Source organism: Calonectris borealis, chromosome W, assembly GCF_964195595.1.
Source record: "Calonectris borealis chromosome W, bCalBor7.hap1.2, whole genome shotgun sequence".
NCBI classification, from domain to species: Eukaryota; Metazoa; Chordata; class Aves; order Procellariiformes; family Procellariidae; genus Calonectris; species Calonectris borealis.
In genome coordinates this window covers 42,898,724-42,918,304 of record NC_134351.1, presented here as the reverse complement: position 1 = coordinate 42,918,304, position 19,581 = coordinate 42,898,724, and the positions used below count along the sequence as shown (strand labels likewise).

The 19,581-nt window shown below is 44.8% G+C and overlaps 1 protein-coding gene across 1 annotated transcript in view; it reads right to left on the bottom strand.

Moving 5' to 3' along the window:
• LOC142075041 (thrombospondin-4-like) overlaps positions 1-19,581 on the bottom strand; it is a 60,856-nt gene that overhangs the window by 13,667 nt on the left and 27,608 nt on the right. Inside the window, exons 2-5 of the mRNA XM_075136037.1 lie at positions 7,704-7,898; positions 4,401-4,652; positions 3,346-3,351; positions 2,495-2,588 (exon numbers count right to left, since the gene is read on the bottom strand). Coding sequence (XP_074992138.1) covers positions 2,495-2,588; positions 3,346-3,351; positions 4,401-4,652; positions 7,704-7,898 — 547 coding nt within the window. The remainder of the gene's footprint in view (positions 1-2,494; positions 2,589-3,345; positions 3,352-4,400; positions 4,653-7,703; positions 7,899-19,581) is intronic.

The window sequence follows — 19,581 nt, the reverse complement described above, 5'->3', positions numbered from 1 at the left end:
TTTTGCATTCTAAGCAGGCAGGATATTTTTATATTATGCCCAATGGCTTCAGGGAGGTTTATTCATGTGCTACTTTTGTGAGTATTGAAAACATATGAAAAATGCTTTTCTTAATGTTTACCTCATTGTTTTGAACTTCAAAGCACATCTAAGTGTTTCCAAACATTCTAGTGGGAATTGTCCAACTCCTCACATACTATGTTTTCTTCATTTCAGATTTTCTCAACAAAACACTAAACAAGCTTAAAGACTCAGAACCACCTGTTCCAGAACCTGCCTCTGTTCTAGTCCCAACCTTGTCTTATTTTTATTTGGGAGGAAGGTAGCAGGACTTAATATCATGGGTATTTCAGAATCCCATAGTGGAGCTTGGCATGCAGGCTGTTGGGACAGATGCCGGTGTCTGTTCTTGTTTTGCTTATTTTTTTTAAGCAAAGAATGGTTTAGGCATTATTGATTGAGATCTGCAAAAAAAATCTCAAGATTTCAGATGCCTGTTTGTTGGTTAGCATCTAAATCAAAACTAGATCTATTTTGTAGAGTTAAGTTTTGCAGACTGTTAAACTTTAAGGTGGACTAAACAGGTTATACCTCCATGAACTACACATCCTATTTGCAAATTTAGATAGCAGAGAGTAAACAGATGACTTCCCATAGGTTTTTTTTCCTCTTTCATTTAAAGCCAAGTCTTATGGTAGACCTCACCTGCAGCAGAATGACTGACGATCTGTGGCAAGAACAGAGAGAGGCCTTTCAGGGAGCTGCTGGTCCACAGTATATTGTGGGGTGGTTTTTCCCAGGAGTGAGCAGGGTAAGCCAAAGGTACAGCCTGAAGCTATACAGTTATCTGGTCCTACCATGTAGTCACTCTCATCCATACCCCACCTACTGAGGCAACTCCCCAGTTCAGCTAGCGCCTAGCTCTGTACTCTGAGTCAGTAACAACCTGAGTAACAGAATGGCTTTCATGGCAATAATTAAATTCAGAAACAGATCTGAAGAATTACTGTCCAACAGGGAACTGAAGTCCCTTGACATGCTTATTCTCTGTAAGCCTGAGGTCATGTCAGGGAGCTACCCTGTCCTTCTCTTCCCAGGACCTTGTAGTATAGAATCATAGAATGGTTTGGGTTGGAAGGGACCTTTAAAGATCATCAAGTCTAATCTCCCTGCCATGGGCAAGGACATCTTTCACTAGATGAGCTTGCTCAAAGCCCTCCTTCAACCTGACTTTGAACACTTCCTATCATGGGACATCCACAACTTCTCTGGGCAACCTGTTCCAGTGCAGGGCCTTAGATTTGGAGCAGGCGACCAGCTTCATTGCACAGCAGATCGGCCCAGGCAGGGTGACACACAAACACTAGCTTGCGAGACTGCAGGCCACTGAAATGCCTCATAGATACATCAGCCCTTCTAGCTCTCTTTGGAGCAATACTGGCTTGAGCACCCCACTTGCCCCCATCTGGCAAAGTCAGTCTTGAAGTGTTATTTAAAGAGATTGTGGTTACTTGGCCAAAATCAGAGATCCAGCCATGATTAAAGTATGGATGATGGCTGACAAGAGAACAGCTTCCTGTCAGCCTATAATCCTCTACCCAAAGAAGCTGCATATACAAGTTGCACGTGCAACTACAAAGAGCCAGGTTCAAAGTAAACAGAAAGAGATACCTCCTCAGACATGTGATGGATTTCTTGCCAGGAGACATTCTTGATCATGCATTCAAAACTGACTGGACAGATTCATGATTCCCCTGGGGACCTGCAGGAATCCCAATAGCCTCAGCTCCTTCCTTTCCTCCCTGTTCCCAGCTCAGTCTCCACAATGCTCAGCACAGGCAGAAAAGGAATTGGTTCTGGAGCAGATTTTCAGTCCAGCAGGTGACAAAAGCCCCGTCTAACTTGTGGCAGGACTAGCAGCTGCCCAGCAATGGCTTTTCCCACATGGACCTGCAGGCTCTGTAGCCGCAGCACCAACACGGTCTGCAGTCTCCCATGTTCCTCTTTGTGCCTTGTCCCTCCCCTCTCTGGGGCACTCCGGTGATCAACAAAAGATGAATACTGGCCTTGTGGATAAGTGCATTGATAGGTCTTGCTACTCCATCCATCTACCTATTTTCATAAATCCTGTAGCAGTGTATCAACCTTTAGGACTACTTCCTGTCTGCAAGTCCAATTTGAATACTTAAAATATTATTAAACTGACACAAACAGGTCATGATCACAAAAGTTTGTCTTCCAAATTAGGCTAAAAAGCCTCTTTTAATCATCACAGACTCCTCCTTCACTAGGACAACAACTCACTGCTTTATCACCATCAACTGTGATTGTTTTCTCTCCAGACTGAGCTATTTCTAAAATATTTAGAGGATACTATCATGGCTGTAATTCAGTCAAACAATTGTCATTACTTGTCTATAGAGCTTCTCCACATTAGCTTCTTTGCACTGGTATCTTAAGGAACCATTTTAACTCCTGGTTGCAGGCCTCATCAGTGTACTGAGGAACAGGTTCAATTTGTTGAAGAAAACAATCCTGCAGGTTCCCCACTTGGGCAAGCATTCCTCCAGTTACCAGCTTCAGCTCATCTAGCATATCCTGGAGTCACAAGAAAAACAGAGCTCACAGTTCTGGTACAATGGTAAAAGTGTGAAATATTGGAGAAAGTAAATTAATTTTTCAGAGTGGATGTCCATTTCCTAAGCGTGCAGGGCTCCTACACTGTCCCTTCAGGACCACCCATCACCATCTGAACTGTAATAAAATCCCAAATCTTTGCCTTGCAGATTTTCACATAGCTGTGGTTTTATTTTGAACTTTTCTTTTTACTATTCCAATTCATATGATCTCACATACCAGGAAGTTCACATATTTTTATATCCGTGGTATATAAAAATGATTTTTTTTTTTTGTTGAACTGAATCCAGAGCAATCTTTTTCCCCCCCTCTCAAAAAGGTTTACATTCACATCAGGAATGTGGGCACTTTAGCAATTCTCCATATAAGCAGGCTCATTTTCAAGCCTGCAATGAAACAAAGTGTGGGGGCAACCTTGGGGGCAGAATGCCTTTGCACCTTCTAATGCATATTTTGCATTAATGATGATGGAAGATACCGTTTACCTTGGACTGCTGATATGGAAATTACAGGAAGCTCTGCCAACCCCTGGTTGGCAGATAGAGGCAGAAAAGCTATTGTAGTCAAACAGATGGGGGTTTGACTCTTATCCAGCACCATGTGAGTCCCCCCTTCTTTTGTCTTCTTAGTCCGTGTGGGTTATCGTGAAGAAGAAAGCCATACACACAGCCAAGGGTTGCTCATGCTGAACAGCTGTAAGAAGCTCACCAAGAGCTGCCCTTACTGCATCAGCTAAGACCTTACAAAAAGTCCAGTCCCCAAGAAACACCTAGACTGAAGTGAGGGAGGCTGTAATTTTTTTTTTTCTAATAAGCTAAAAATTGTGTTTACAATGAATAGGAAAACTATTATTGGGTTCAATGAAGCTAAGATTTCACCTGTTCCATAGGGAATTTGTATTTACATTTATTTCACAAGTTAATACTCAAGTATTACTGAAGTACCATTGTACAGAGCTTAGCTGCTGCAAGGGCTGAGGTCTGGAGTCAGTGATCCAGAGGATCCCTGCTGATTCCTCTGTGGCAGTGTGCTCCCCCCCCGCTTAAGCAATAACCATCAGTGGTGGTTGTGATGGCTGCATCCGGCTTAAGTTGGACTTTGGGGAGATGAATGGCAACACAGTAGCCAAGGGCTGTCTGGCGCAGTGACCCAGATGTCTTGCTGGTATGCAAATATGACTATAAGTCAATCATTTTACTCCATAAATTGTGGACAGCCCAGGGCCCATTGAGCTCTCCTGCACGGCAGCAGGCTGCACTCCAGGATCTCCCCTTGCGTAGGGACACCTCTCAAGGTTACTCCTCGAGGTTGAGAGAATCCTTATCGCATCAGATACTCGGTAAGTGAATTAGGAATAAGTGCGCTGAAACTTTGTAATCTTAGCTAAGTAATATAAAGCACTGATTACGCATATATAATCCTTTAGACATAAACCGTTGACCAAGTCTGGGACTAAGTCTGGATCCAGCTGCACCTAGACTCCTCTCTGAGGAGTTTAGAAAGCAAGGGGGTCCTCTCTGAACCTCATGACTCAACAGGAGGGTCTCCCTAACAGTTTTGTCTGACCCTGTCCTCTATGCAGTAAATAATCAAGTGTACCTTGCCATCGAATCTTGTTAAACCACTGTCGCATTTACCATTGAACTTTGTTAACTCACTGTCTTATATCAATAAAATATATTGTTGCTTCTGTCTTGCGAGTGAAGTGCATCACTCTTTCTGTGACACCCTCTAAGTGCTCAGCCCGCTCCCAGTTTTCCCACTCATCTGTGGCTTCTCCTGGAAAGTGCGCAACTCTACTGCCGCTGATCTCTGAGACAGCGTCGAAAACACTTTTGGCAGGCCCTGAATAGCCCCTACTTGCAAGCAGTCCAGATATAACTCTATTGTGCTCAATCCCTGCTGCAGGCCACTCAGCCACAAGATAACAGCATGGGGTTTCCTATCAGCCATCTGGATGTTGCTAAAGATCACAGAGTTCAGCCTCCCATCGCTCTTCAGATAGCGCAGCATCACTGGTACAAAATACACAGAAGGACTATCAGAGGGTAGCAGATAATCCAAGGCTGATCAAGGAAGATCCTGTGGAAATCTAGAATTGCTCTGGTATTTTTCCACATGTCAGCTTTGGTAAATGCATCCCATATGCAGATATATATGGTAAGAATAAATGGGACATTGACTCTCAGAGCAGGATTACCGAGACTCTTGCGTGACTCCCTATTTGTAAAGCATTGCTGCCTGCAGAATGTTTTCCCGCTGCTTTGTCCAGGCCTCTAACTGGCTTAAACAATGTCACCTTAAAGGGCATAACGTGCTAAAATACACAGTGGTAAAGGTAATGGGTGTAGCTAACAGCCTGCAGTCAGCACTTTGGCAGGTACATATCTGATAGCCCTAGAAATACTCTGTAGCAGAAATGTACAAATAGAAAAATCAGTTTGTGATGCATATTGTATTCAGCGAAGCCATCTGACAGCATATCCAAATGCATCATTAAAGAAACCAAAGGAAGCATGATTCCAAGCAGATAATCTGCATTTCTCTGTAACAAAATATAATGCAGAAAAGACACACCCCACCCCTAAAGATGACAGAGCCCTCTCTCAGCTCTTTTTTAAGGCTTTAATGAATGACCTATTTGATACTTCACACAATAAATTCTCATTTTATGAAGTACAATGCACCATCAAAAACACAACAGCAGACAAACAAAAACTCTTACATGCTGCGTAATATTGAAAAAAATGTCTCTTTCCTAAGGAAATTGGATCTGTAAGCTAGGACCAGCTAGCTAGTTCTCCCCACAAAAATCTCTCCCTGGCTCTCCGAATGCATGTGGATATCTGCAGAAGCAATGAGCTAAGTGCATCTAGTCAGCGTATAACTATTCTACAATGTTAGACAGACCTTGTTTCAAGGATCCCACTGATCACCAACCTGCATGTCCCTTATTTCCTCATGGTAAGAGTTACGTGCATTGAGGAGTCAAGCTGCACAGACGCCAGGCACTTAAACAGTTAAGTGCTGGCTCTTCTGAACATCTGTTTGAAGTTCAGAGAGGGCTGCCACTGTTGCATCAAGTGAGAGCTCACAAATATGCTGACCTTCAAGAAACACCTACATTAAAATGAGGTCAACTAAAAATTGTTGATACTGTGGAAGGAAAAACTCTTATTGGCTTCAGAGCTAATAACACCTACTGAACTCATTCCATTTCTATTCATTTAACAAATTATCTTCCTATCTCTCTGCTACTAATGATGCTGCGATACCTCTGTCGGGGAGCTTCTGAGTTACTGGGTACATGTTCCCTACTATCTTTCTAATTGCTCGGTCTAATGATTAAAAGAATCCAAATTTATACCAGCATGAATGGGGCAGGGTATGTCTCCATCTTTAAAGTCTACACTAGTGCTAAAGTCTCAGCAGTTGTGATCAACATCAGGAATGTTTTCACTGCTGTCTATGTCAAAACGCTGCCAGAGCCAAGATTTCCGCAAAGGTGCATGAAGTCACCAGTAACTTGCTAAAAGGTAGCATTTCTTGGCAAACTCAAAGATCTGGCAAGACAGAGTATGTTGTAGACATTTTACTTATGTGAATATTATGTGTGCCAGGTTGTATGAAAGCAAGGTCCTTGGATCTGGGCCCTGCATTCAGAATGACCAAATGCAGCAGTAAGTTAGAGAAAGAAAGAAGAGATGGTGGCGGGACCCAGAACGGACCCTGGCAGAATAGTTTCAGGACAAGGAGCAGTCTGGCTTGGAAGTAGGATCAAGTATTCCTTCCTCAGCCAAAACCAAATATCCATCTGGTAAACTAGAGTCGGCTTTTGAAGGGAGATTTTGCTGGACCACAGCCTCCGCCTCCATAAGACTTAACCCATCTAAGCACTTGCATTAAGTGTTTGCTGCTAGTATATTCTACACTGACATTCCTGAGAGTAAGTGGCTCACCTGCACTGTTTAAGAAACATTTTCAATGAAACTACTAATCCTGCCAGTAAATGGGAACTGCTTCACAGTCAGTGTTAGGAATTGTACGACACTTACTGATAAAGCTGTTTGATATCGTCTTACCCACCCCCAACACAAACAGAGCATAAAAGTTCTTATTCCCTGACCTCAGAAGGATTTTGGCAGACCTGATAAAACTACCAGTGTTTTATCTAACTCATTCCCCTACATTTCACAAGCAAAAAGTGTGCTTTTCTTCAGCATATAGAATAATTTTCCTACATATAAACTGAAATTTGTCAGTAGAGTTTCTCAATATATTGGACTCAGCTGCCCGATTACAATTGCAGCAGCAAATTATCATAGCAGTGGTGAAATCAATGGAGCAACAAAAATTTACATCACTTGATAATTTTTCACTGAACCTTAATATTGCAATATATCCTAGATCTTGTCTAGGGAGCGATGAAAGCTCTCCATTTCTAAAAATCTGCTCAGGTTCCTACTCTGACTCCTGATTAACTAATTTCAGTAAATGGAGAACAAACACGTTAATTCACCCAAAAGATCCTGTAAGTGCTAGGAATGTTTGTCTTGCATAGTCACATCTAACCTCCAGGGTCAGCGGAACAAGAACCTGCTTTTCATATGCATGAGCCGGCATGTGTGTCCCTCACATTCCTGAGTAATAAGAACCAGTGATTGTCCCAAGGGGAAAAAGAGGGGGAAAAAAACCCACACAAAACCAACAAACAAACAAAAACCACCACAAATTGTCTCCTTTCTCCAATATTCCGTTTTTTTCCTCCTTTCTCAGTATTGCTCAGAGCACGCTCTATGGCAGAGTGGAGATACCAGCTGATTGTCAGGTCAGCTTCCCCCAGCCAGGAGAGAGCAGCATCCAGGGAGAAGAAGGAAACAGAAGGGGAGTGAGAGAGGATGTTGCCAACACTTTTATCTTGTGAGGGGGGCCTAAGTGGTGACAGCATGCAACAGGAATGACTCAAGCACAAAGGTTAATCACACTGTTTTGAACATCCATCTATGACATACCAATAACTATGGATCCAACACTATTTTTTCCCCTGCTTACTCCAAACAACTCACCTTTATTCATCCGTCCCATTACCATAAATTCAAAATACTTGCTGTTGTCAGCTGACGAATACAGGCCAAATATGGTGGCTGTGCTCTTTGGCTGCAGTTTGAATGTTGAGACTTCATTCAGTGTAGGATCACCAAGTGCTTGTTGCAAGAAGTTCGTTACTGCTCTCTTGTTGGAATACGGAAGAAGATCAAAAACTGAAAAATAAGAGAGTTTCAACAGCAGTTTAAATATAATAATGAGCAAAGAAGAATGTAGTCTAAAGCCTGCTCGTCCCCATGCCACCTGCTGGAGATTGAACACTCTTCACTATTTCCATATGGATACTTTAAAATAAACCCAAGTTGTCCTACCTAAAATAAATAATATGAAAACAAAAATTAACAATATGAAGATTGTCTTTAAAGATCATCTAGTCCAACCCCCCTGCCATGGGCAGGGACATCTTGAGCAACCTGATCTAGTGAAAGATGGGGTTGGACTAGATGATCTTTAAAGGTCTCTTCCAACCAAAACCATTCTATGATTCTATGAAAAAATCATATAGATTTTGTTGCAACTAATCATTTTTAATCAATAATTCCTTTAAAAAAAAAGTTGCTAAGTTACTAACATAGAAATATCTAGTCTTCAAATTGAAATACTCAAATATTTTCAGGTAGATCTCCAAGATTCGTGTCTTTTGAGATACACCTCAACAGAAAGCTTTTTAACCTATTTCTGCTTTCATAAATTCAGATGCTTATGTTCACATTTCAATTAGACTCGGGATCCAACATCAAAATTTTCAGACAGATTTCCAGTCTGCTTATTCTAAGAACCATTTTGATGGCATTTGCAGGGCATCAATTAAAATGCTAAAAAGCTGGGTAAGCAATATGATATTCATGACCTCCTTCTCACTTCACTGACTTCTCAGAAGATACATCATAGAAATAAGACTCATCTTTCCCTTCTGGCACAGATAACAAAGAAAGACAGGCCTGACAAAAAAATAACCCTGAAGGCATAGCGAAAGCTGTTTCAAATTTTTCTTTTTAATTTTTGCACAATGCATCAGCAAAGAGTCTAAACATTATACTTGTAAGTATGTCAGCTACCCCCCTTATGGCATTGAAGCAACAAACTGAGTTTTTCCTCAGTGTTCCTAAATCCATGATGTCTCCAAACTCAATAAACTATTCCACTAGGTTTCTTGATAATCTCCTATTTCAACCTACTGCTATTAAAGCAGTATATATTATACCCTTCCAATAAAGTCTGATAAATTACTATGTACAAGTGTTATTTAAATATATGGGTATATTTAGTCATTGTATACCACTGCCACTCCAACAGGCCTATCATAGCTGGGCCATATTTTTCCTCACACGCTAGCACAACACTGTAGAGCTGCCACCAGAGAAGAGCCCTAAGACTAAGCAGATGGCAAAGGCACATGACAGCACATTGTGCCTTACCCGGATTCAAGCCCGCAGTTGTACCACTGAGTTTAGTTTTGCAGGCCAGAAAATGGTGGACCTTTGAAGATGAGTCTTTTCTACGCAGCACAACCTCAAAGTGAGCCTGTTGACTAAGGAGATGGAGCCATCCTACTGATCCAGTGTTTCCATACACCATGAGCAGGAGGAGACTCCAGAGTACTCAGAGGACAACAACATGGGCACACGGACCTACCCACAGCAGTGTGGGAATCCCTGTTCCCTTATATTAGAGCCTGGATTAGTGCTGCTTCCATTGCTGTCGTGGTTTAACCTGGCAGGCAGCCAAATACCACGCAGCCGCTCACTCACTCCCCCCACCCACAGCGGGACGGGGAGAGAATCGGAAGGGTAAGAGTGAGAAAAACTCATGGGTTGAGATAAAGACAGTTTAATAGAACAGAAAAAGGGAAAATAATAATGATAATGATAGAATATACAAAATGAGTGATGCACAATGCAATTGCTCACCACCCACGCTGACCGATAACCAAGTAGCGATCGGTACTTCCTGGATCACGCCTACCCTTCATATACTGACCATGACGTCACATGGTATGGAATACCCCATTAGCCAGCTGGGCTGGCTGTCCTGATTATGTTCCCTCCCATCTTGTGTACCTAGCTCAGTCAGTAGGCACGGGAGCTGTCCTTGGACTAGGAGGGCACTTAGCAACAACTGAAAACATCAGTGTGTTATCAACATTCTCCTCAGACTAAATCCAAAACACAGCACTGGGAAGAAATTTAACCCTATCCCTGCCGAAACCAGGACAGTATCCACCCCTTATTCTATACCATTTACGTCGTGCTTAGGTCTCACATTTTTTTAATACATTTCAATTAACCACCACTATCTTTCTTTTTACATATACACATATATATATATGCACGCACAGATATCATTCCCTTGGTCTATGGACTATCCCTCTAAAATGCCCACAGAGTTCATTTAGTCCATGACTTTGGGCTCCATCTGTCATAACAGTCTTTCAGGGCCGAAGAGATGGTGTGTGGTATTGGGCTGTTGCATCCTGAAGCCAGTTCTCATTTCGGTACTGCTGCGCTCGTCCAGTTCTATCATCGTTGCACTTTGCTCGGTTTCATCGGAGTTAGTTCATTCTTCGTTAATCTTCATTTTCACTGCTATACCATTGATAGCAACCATAGAAATAATGATATACAATATCATGTAACAATTGACATCATACAATTCAGTTCATTGGCTATTTTCACCCAAAATCAAATCCCCTTGAGGTACACACCGGACCTTCCCATCCTTTCGCATCACCCCCAAGTGAACCCAGGTCCTTGAGCAAAAGCAATCCCACGGATGGGTTTTCCCTTGCCAGAGGCAGGAGTAACCCAGACTGTCTTCCCCAGCATATTTCTTATGTGCACGACAGGGACTTTATCTCCATCTACAGTACGTAAGAGTCTTGATTGGGCAGGGCCAGCTCGATTGGCAGATCCGTTGGTATTGACTAACCAGGTGGCTTTTGCTAAATGTGTGTCCCAATGCTTGAATGTCCCACCACCCATTGCTCTCAGCGCAGTCTTTAGCAGCCCGTTGTATCGTTCGATTTTCCCAGAGGCTGGTGCATGGTAGGGGATGTGATAGACCCACTCAATGCCATGCTCTTTGGCCCAGGTGTCTATGAGGGTGTTTCGGAAATGAGTCCCGTTGTCTGACTCAATTCTTTCTGGGGTGCCATGTGGCCATAAGACTTGCTTTTCAAGGCCCAGGATGGTGTTCCGGGCGGTGGCATGGGGCACGGGATATGTTTCTAGCCATCCGGTGGTTGCTTCCACCATGGTGAGCACATAGCACTTGCCTTGTCGGGTTTGTGGGAGTGTGATATAATCAATCTGCCAGGCCTCCCCATATTTATATTTCAACCATCGTCCTCCATACCAAAGAGGTTTACTCGCTTGGCTTGCTTGATTGCAGCGCATGTTTCACATTCATGGATAACCTGTGCAATAGTGTCCATGGTGCTATCGATCACGAGCCCATCTGTATGTTGCATCTCTTCCTTGATGGCCTGAGGCATCATGGGCCCACCGAGCTATAAATAATTCACCCTTATGTTGCCAGTCCAGATCCACCTGAGCCACTTCAATCTTAGCAGCCTGGTCCACCTGCTGGTTGTTTTGGTGCTCTTCAGTGGCCCGACTCTTGGGTACGTGAGCATGTACGTGACGTACTTTTACAACCAGGTTCTCTACTTGGGCAGCAATATCTTGCCACAATGCGGCAGCCCAGATGGGTTTACCTCTGCGCTGCCAGCTGTTCTGCTTCCATTGCTGCAACCACCCCCACAGGGCATTTGCCACCATCCATGAGTCAGTATAGAGATAAAGTACTGGCCATTTTCCTCGTTCAGCAATGTCCAAGGCCAGCTGGATGGCTTTCACCTCTGCAAACTGACTCGATTCACCTTCTCCTTCAGCAGTTTCTGCAACTTGTCATATAGGATTCCATACAGCAGCTTTCCACCTCCGATGCTTTCCCACAAGGCGACAGGACCCATCAGTGAACAGGGCATATTGCTTCTCATTTTCTGGTAGTTTATTATACAGTGGGGCCTCTTCAGCACGCGTCACCTCCTCCTCTGGGGATATTCCAAAATCTTTGCCTTCTGGCCAGTTCGTGATCACTTCCAAGATTCCTGGGTGACTGGGGTTTCCTATTTGGGCCCGTTGTGTGATCAGTGCGACCCACTTACTCCACGTAGCATCGGTTGCATGATGTGTAGAGGGGACCCTCCCTTGGAACATCCAGCCCAGCACCGGCAGTCGGGGTGCCAGGAGGAGCTGTGCTTCAGTACCAACCACTTCCGAAGCAGCTTGAACCCCTTCATATGCTGCCAATATCTCCTTCTCACTTGGAGTGTAGCAGAACTCGGATCCTCTGTATCCCCAACTCCAAAACCCTAAGGGTCGACCTCAAGTCTCCCCTGGTACTTTCTGCCAGAGGCTCCAGGCAGGGCCATTCTCCCCAGCTGTGGTGTAGAGCACATTCTTTACATCTTGTCCTGCCCGGACTGGCTCAAGGGCTACTGCCTGAAATATCTCCTGTTTAATTTGTTCAAAGGCTTGTCGTTGCTCAGGGCCCCATTTAAAGTCATTCTTCTTCCTGGTCACGTGATAGAGAGGGCTTACGATCTGACTGTAATTTGAAATATGCATTCTCCAAAAACCCACAATGCCTACGAAAGCTTGTGTTTCCTTTTTGCTAGTTGGTGGGGACATGGCTGTTATTTTGTTGATCACATCCATTGGGATCTGAGGACGTCCATCTTGCCATTTTATTCCTAAAAACTGGATCTCCTGTGCAGGTCCCTTGACCTTACTTTGTTTTATGGCAAAACCGGCCTTCAGAAGGATTTGAATTATATTCTTCCCTTTCTCAAAAACTTCTTCTGCTGTGTTGCCCCATACGATGATGTCATCAATGTATTGCAGGTGTTCTGGAGCCTCACCCTGTTCCAGTGTGGTGTGGATCAGTCCATGGCAAATGGTAGGGCTGTGTTTCCACCCCTGGGGCAGTCGGTTCCAGGTGTACTGGACGCCCCTCCAAGTGAAAGCACACTGTGGCCTGCACTCCGCCGCCAAAGGGATCGAGAGGAATGCATTAGCAATGTCAATTGTGGCGTACCACTTGGCTGCCTTTGACTCCAGTTCGTATTGAAGTTCTAGCATGTCCGGCACGGCAGCACTCAGTGGCGGCGTGACTTCGTTCAGGCCACGGTAGTCTACTGTTAGTCTCCACTCTCCATTGGACTTTCGCACTGGCCATATGGGACTGTTAAAGGGTGAGCGAGTCTTGCTGATCACTCCTTGGCTCTCCAGTCCACGAATCAGCTCATGGATGGGGATCAGGGAGTCTCGGTTGGTGCGGTATTGCCTCCGGTGCACTGTTGTGGTAGCGATTGGTACCTGCTGTTCTTCAACCCTCAACAACCCCACAACAGAAGGGTCCTCTGAGAGACCAGGCAAGGTGGACAGCTGTTTAATTTCCTCCGTCTCCAGGGCAGCTATACCAAAAGCCCACCGGTACCCTTTTGGGTCCTTGAAATACCCTCTCCTGAGGTAGTCTATGCCAAGGATGCACGGAGCCTCTGGGCCAGTCACAATGGGGTGCTTCTGCCACTCATTCCCGGTCAGGCTCACTTCGGCCTCCAATACAGTTAACTCTTGGGATCCCCCTGTCACTCCAGAAATACAAATGGGTTCTGCCCCCTTATAGCTTGATGGCATCAGGGTACACTGTGCACTGGTGTCTACGAGAGCCTTATACTCCTGTGGATCTGATGTGCCAGGCCATCGAATCCACACAGTCCAGTAAACCCGGTTGTCCCTTTCCTCCACCTGGCTGGAGGCAGGGCCCCTCTAGTTCTGGTCATAGTATCCATCTCTCACTTCTTGCAAACGTGAGTTAAGAATTTCTTCATCGCAATTACAGTCCAAAGTAAGATCAGCCCTTCTACTCTGTCTGGGGAACTGTTCACTGGAAACTGGACCATCGTGAGACAGGTTTTTCCTGACAACTTGTCCTGGTTTTCGCTGGGATGGAGTTGATTTTCTTCCTATTAACTGGTATAGTGCTGTGTTTTGGATGTAGTGTGAGAATAGTGTTGATGACACGCTGATGTTTTGGTTGTTGCTAGGTATTGTTTACGCTAGTCAAGGACTTTTCATCTTCCCATGCCCTGCCAGATGTACAGGGGGCTGGGAGGGAGTGTGGCCAGGGCGGCTGGCCCAGCTGGCCAATAGGCTATTCCATACCATATGACGTCACACTCAGCATATAAGGCTGGGTGAAGAAGAAGGAGGGGGGGCGTTCGGAGTGATGGCGTGTGTCTTACCAAGTAACCGTTACGCGTGATGGAGCCCTGCTTTCCTGGCGATGGCTGAACACCTGCCTGCCGATGGGAAGTGGTGAGTGAATTCCTTGTTTTGCTTTGCTTGCGTGCGCGGCTTTTGCTTTCCCTATTAAACTGTCTTTATCTCAACCCACGAGTTTTTCTCACTCTTACCCTTCCGATTCTCTCCCCGTCCCGCTGGGGGTGGGGGGAGTGAGTGAGCAGCTGCGTGGTATTTGGCTGCTGCCAGGTTAAACCACGACACAACTGGAGCAGCATTTTTCCTGGGAGAACCCCCTTTTGTGATTGTTTTTCCTTGCAACTCACGTACATGTGCCTCTAGGATGAAGGTAGGTTTTCCATCCCACTGCCTCATGTCCTTTCTGTGGTCACGCAGGTAAAACCACAGGGTGCCCCGTGGTGTGTACTTTCTATATCCTCTCTCTTGAGAAAAACGCTGACTCCTAATGGCTGAGATACTGGTCCGCACAGGTGGAGAATAGGACATACCCTCTTTGAGTTGCTGGACCTCCCGGGACAGTTTCTCCACAGCCGAGACAAGGGAGGAGGAGATAGTTTCTTTGAAATCCCGAAGTCTTTTAACCACCTCATCCACTGTTGGTGCTTCTTCCTCTTTCCAGCACAGTACTGCCAACCAACTGGCATACGATGCTGGTGCGCTCCATACCAACTTCTGCCACATGGGTCGTGTGTACTGGACGTCATCTGGATCTTTGGGCGTTTGGTTGTTGTCCAGGTCACTATAAACCACCTCCAGCATGGCTAATTCTCTCAGGTACTGGATACCTCTCTCCATAGTGGTCCATTTGCCTAGGCGATATATAACATCTTCCTTGAAGGGATACCTTTCCTTCACGCCTGACAGCAGTCACCTCCAGAGGCTGAGGGCCTGTGTCCCTTTTCCAATTGCTTTGTCAATGCCCCCTTCCCTAGAAAGGGATCCCAGCTGATTGGCTTCCTTCCCCTCTAATTCCAGGCTACTGGCCCCGTTTTCCCAGCATCGGAGCAGCCAGGTAACAATGTGCTCGCCTGGACGACGGCTGAAATCTTTCCGCATATCTCGCAACTCACTCAGGGATAGGGATCGGGTGGTTTCCGTCTCGTTTGTGAGTTCTTCCTCTTCCCCCTCCCCTCCTCATGATGGCCCTGCTTTTCCATCATCCATTTCTAAACGACCTGACTTCCGCTTACAAGATTTCCTCTTCTGTACAGGGGCGACAGATACCGGCAAGGGTTGGTCCTCTGGTTCACCTGCAGTGCCTGTCGCGGGGGTTGGAGTAACTGTAGTGACTGCCGCCGGGGTTTGAGTCCCTGCAGTGCCTGTGACGGGGGTTGGAGTACCCGCGGTGTCTGGTGCTGGAGTTTGAGTAGCCACAGTGCCTGTCGCGGGCGTTGGAGTAACTGAAGTGACTGTTGCGGGGGTTTGAGTAGCCACAGTGGTTGTCGTGGGGGTTGAAGTAGCCACAGTGCCTATCATGGGGGTTTGAGTAGCCACTGTGTCTGTTGCCTGGGTTGATCTCCGGATGGTATTTCTATTTGTTTAACCCTAAACAAGACCTGAACCACATTCAGGAGACATAGCAATATGATCATGCTTGTTTGAACATCCCAAGGATATTTAAAATCCTCAGGGAATATTGTGGACATCTTCATGAAGAGGACAGAAGAAAAAGGAGTTTCTGGTGGAAGGGAAGGGAAGGGAAGATGAACACGTGGGAGAAAGTGTCCCATCCTGTCTCCCCCCTAACTTCATTCTCCGAGGAGAAAAAAGTGTAATTACTAATAGTTTCTAAGAGGTGGTTCCCGAGGTGCAGAGATGACGGCAGTGCTGAGTACAGATACCAGATTAGACTTACGACCAATGATTTTATCACCTCATAAAACAGCAGTTAAATTATAACCTTGGCCCAGTTCCTAATAGTGATAAAGAGCACAAGAGGGAACATATACTGCAAGCAAGGTATTACATGACCCAGCATTGAGATCCAGCCCCACAACTTTGAGAGCCAATAAATCAACATTGTGACCAATCAATATAACAAATGCTTATAACAATTTTGCCTTAACACGCTTTGGTCAGATCTATTGTTATCTCAACCCTTTGAGCCCCACGTTGGGCGCCAAAAAGGACTGTCGTGGTTTAACCTGGCAGGCAGCCAAATACCACGCAGCCGCTTGCTCACTCCCCACATACAATGGGACGGGGAGAGTATCGGAAGGGTAGGAGTGAGAAATACTCGTGGGTTGAGATAAAGACAGTTTAATAAAACAGAAAAGGGAAAATAATAATGATAATGATAGAATATACAAAATGAGTGATGCACAATGCAATTGCTCACCACCCGCGCTGACCGATAACCAAGTAGCGATCGGTACTTCCTGGATCACACCTACCATTCATATACCTAGCATGACATCACATGGTATGGAATACCCCGTTGGCCAGCTGGGCTAGCTCTCCTGGCTATGCTCCCTCCTCCCAGCCTCTGCGTTTGGTGGAGCATGGAAGCTGTCCTTTACAGGGCACTTAGCAACAACTGAAAACATCAGTGTGTTATCAACATTCTTCTCATACTAAATCCAAAACACAGTACTAGGAAGAAATTTAACCCTATCCCAGCCGAAAACAGGACACCCCTCTATGAAACTTTGAAGGGGTCAAAAGAGAATCACCTACTATGGACTCCTTAATGCCGAATAGCCTTTAAGGGCTTAAAGAAGGCTTTGATGTCAGCACCTGCCCTGGGACTGCCCGATTTGTCTAAACCTTTCGAGCTGTTTGTATATGAATGGCAACATCTTGCCCTGGGCGTGCTGTCTCAAAAACTGGGAACGTGGAGAAGAGCTGTGGGATATTTCTCCAAACAATTGGACAATGTATGTAAAGGATGGCCAGGATGTTTGCGTGCTGTAGCCGCAACAGTTCTTTTAATCCAAGAAGCTAGAAAATTAACAATGGGGTGAAGAATCACGGTGCATGTTCCGCATATGGTAATTTCTGTTTTAGAGCAAAAGGGGGGACATTAGTTGTCTCCAAGTCGTATGCTGAAATATCAAGTTATTTTGTTGGAACAGGAGGATATAGAACTTACAACCACCACAGTGATCAACCCAGCGATGTTTTTGAATCCCGAAGTAAGGGACTCTGAACCCTTGTACCATGATTGTCTGCAAACCATCGAACGCGTATATTCGAGCAGACAGGACCTAAGAGATGAACCGTTAACTAATCCTGATTTGTTTACAGATGGTAGCAGCTTTGTACGGGATGGGAAACGGATGGCCGGATATGCAGTGGTTACAACTACACAGGTAATAGAGGCTGGGGCCCTAGCCATTAACATGTCAGCCCAGAAGGCAGAATTGATAGCGTCGAGACAAGCCCTGAAGATAGCTGAAGGGAAAAAGGTAAATATATGGACTGATTCAAAGTATGCATTTGGGATAGTCCATGCACATGGGACTATCTGGAAAGAAAGAGGATTGTTGTCAGCTCAAGGATCACCTATTAAATACAAAGAAGAAATTCTCCAACTTCTACAGGATATTCAAAGACCTAAGGAGGTGGCGATAATGCATTGCAAAGCATATCAATCCAGACAAACTGCATTAAACATGGGTAATCGATTGGCTGATAAAACTGCTAAAGAGGTGGCTGGACAAAGCATCCTTGCATTGGTACCAGTGAAACAGGTGGAACTCCCAATCCTAAAACCTAATTATAGTGAGGCAGATCAACAGTTGGCATCACTGTTAAAAGCAACCACAAACGGAGGGGGTTGGTTAATAACTCCCGCGAACCAAGTCATGGTTCCACTGCAGAAAATGACTGAGTTTGTAGAAAAGAGACACGAGGAAACGCACTGGGGTAGTGAGGCCATGATTTCTAGCCTTCAAAATTTGATTATATGTGTAGGTATGACTGGGATAGTAAAGTCTATAATAGCAAAATGTCCCATTTGTTTAAAAAATAATCCCATGAACAGGAAAAGACCGCCCCCAGGAACCATTAGGCAAGGAAATTCCCCAGGATATTATTGGCAAATTGATTTTTCTGAGTTACCAAGACAAAATGGTTATAGATATCTCCTGGCATTGGTTGACACCTTCTCGGGATGGCCGGAAGCTTTCCCCTGTCGCACCAACAAAGCTAGAGAAGTAACTAAGCTATTACTCAAAGAAATAATACCAAGGTTTGGGGTACCGATAAGAATGTCCTCTGATCGGGGCCCGCATTTTGTGGCAGATATTGTACAACAGTTAAGTAAGATTCTTGGTATCAAGTGGGATTTACATACCCCATGGAGGCCTCAATCGAGTGAGAAGGTGGAAAGAATGAATCAAACCCTGAAATGGCAGATTAGTAAAATATGTCAGGAAACTTCTTTAAAGTGGCCACAGGCCCTTCCACTAGCTCTTTTGAGAATCAGAATACAACCAGGGTCTAGGAGTAAAGTTAGTCCTTATGAGGTATTTTATGGAAAACCATACCAAACGCCACTGATTCCAGGGGTAATACATATAAAGGGAAAAACAGATTTAAAGTTATATCTGATTTCTCTAGGGAAAAATCCTTGTGAGTCTCCGACGTCACATTGTTTTGACAAGACCACTCACATTAGATACTCCGGTCCATCAGTATCAACCAGAAGACTTTGTATACGTGAAAACGTGGAACTCCGAACCTCTGCGGGAAAAATAGAAAGGACCCTTTCAAGTACTCCTAACAACCTACACTGCAATCAAGGTAGGAGGAATCGAGCCCTGGATCCACTACACTCGAGTAAAACCAGCATCAGCACCAAAGGAGCCTCAGTGGAAGGTCATCTCGACAGATAAAGATCTGTTAGCTAGTCAAGGGGGATGTATATTATGTTGCATTATGATTCAATGTTTACCTTTGATCACGTCATGTTGTACTCGATTGTGCACACCTGAAAGTCGAAAGTATTATCAGAATTATGCAATGTAGGTGAGACTCCCAAAGAGATCTTTCTTTGGAAGTCTCAAAGGGGGGAATTGTTATAAGGGGCCTCAAACAAGAATGCACCCAAGGACATAATTTGCAACTGTGAATGGTCCATCCTGGTGGAGTGTAGATAAACCAGCAGACACCAATTGAAACCAAGATAAGGAACTTGAGAACTTTACAAACAGAGAGATAAGCAAAGACAAGACCATATATGGAAAAGAAGACTCAGAGTTCATGGAAAGGACACTAAAAGAAACCTCTTCAACCACCACTAGGGACCCCCAGAGACCACCGAAGACCCCCATGGAGGTCCCTCAGAGACCCAAGCCGCATGCGTAATAACTATGTAAATATGACAATTAGTTCCCGGAAATAGAATGAATATGTATAATTCTTCCGGGAGATCCAATGTATATGTATGATGTAGGACGATATAAGCTGTAACTGATGCAACACGCGGCATGCACGTTAGGTGGAACGATGCCCCGTGCATCCAGCGCTGTAATAAAGAGAATGCCTGCTTCTTAATGCTGCATTG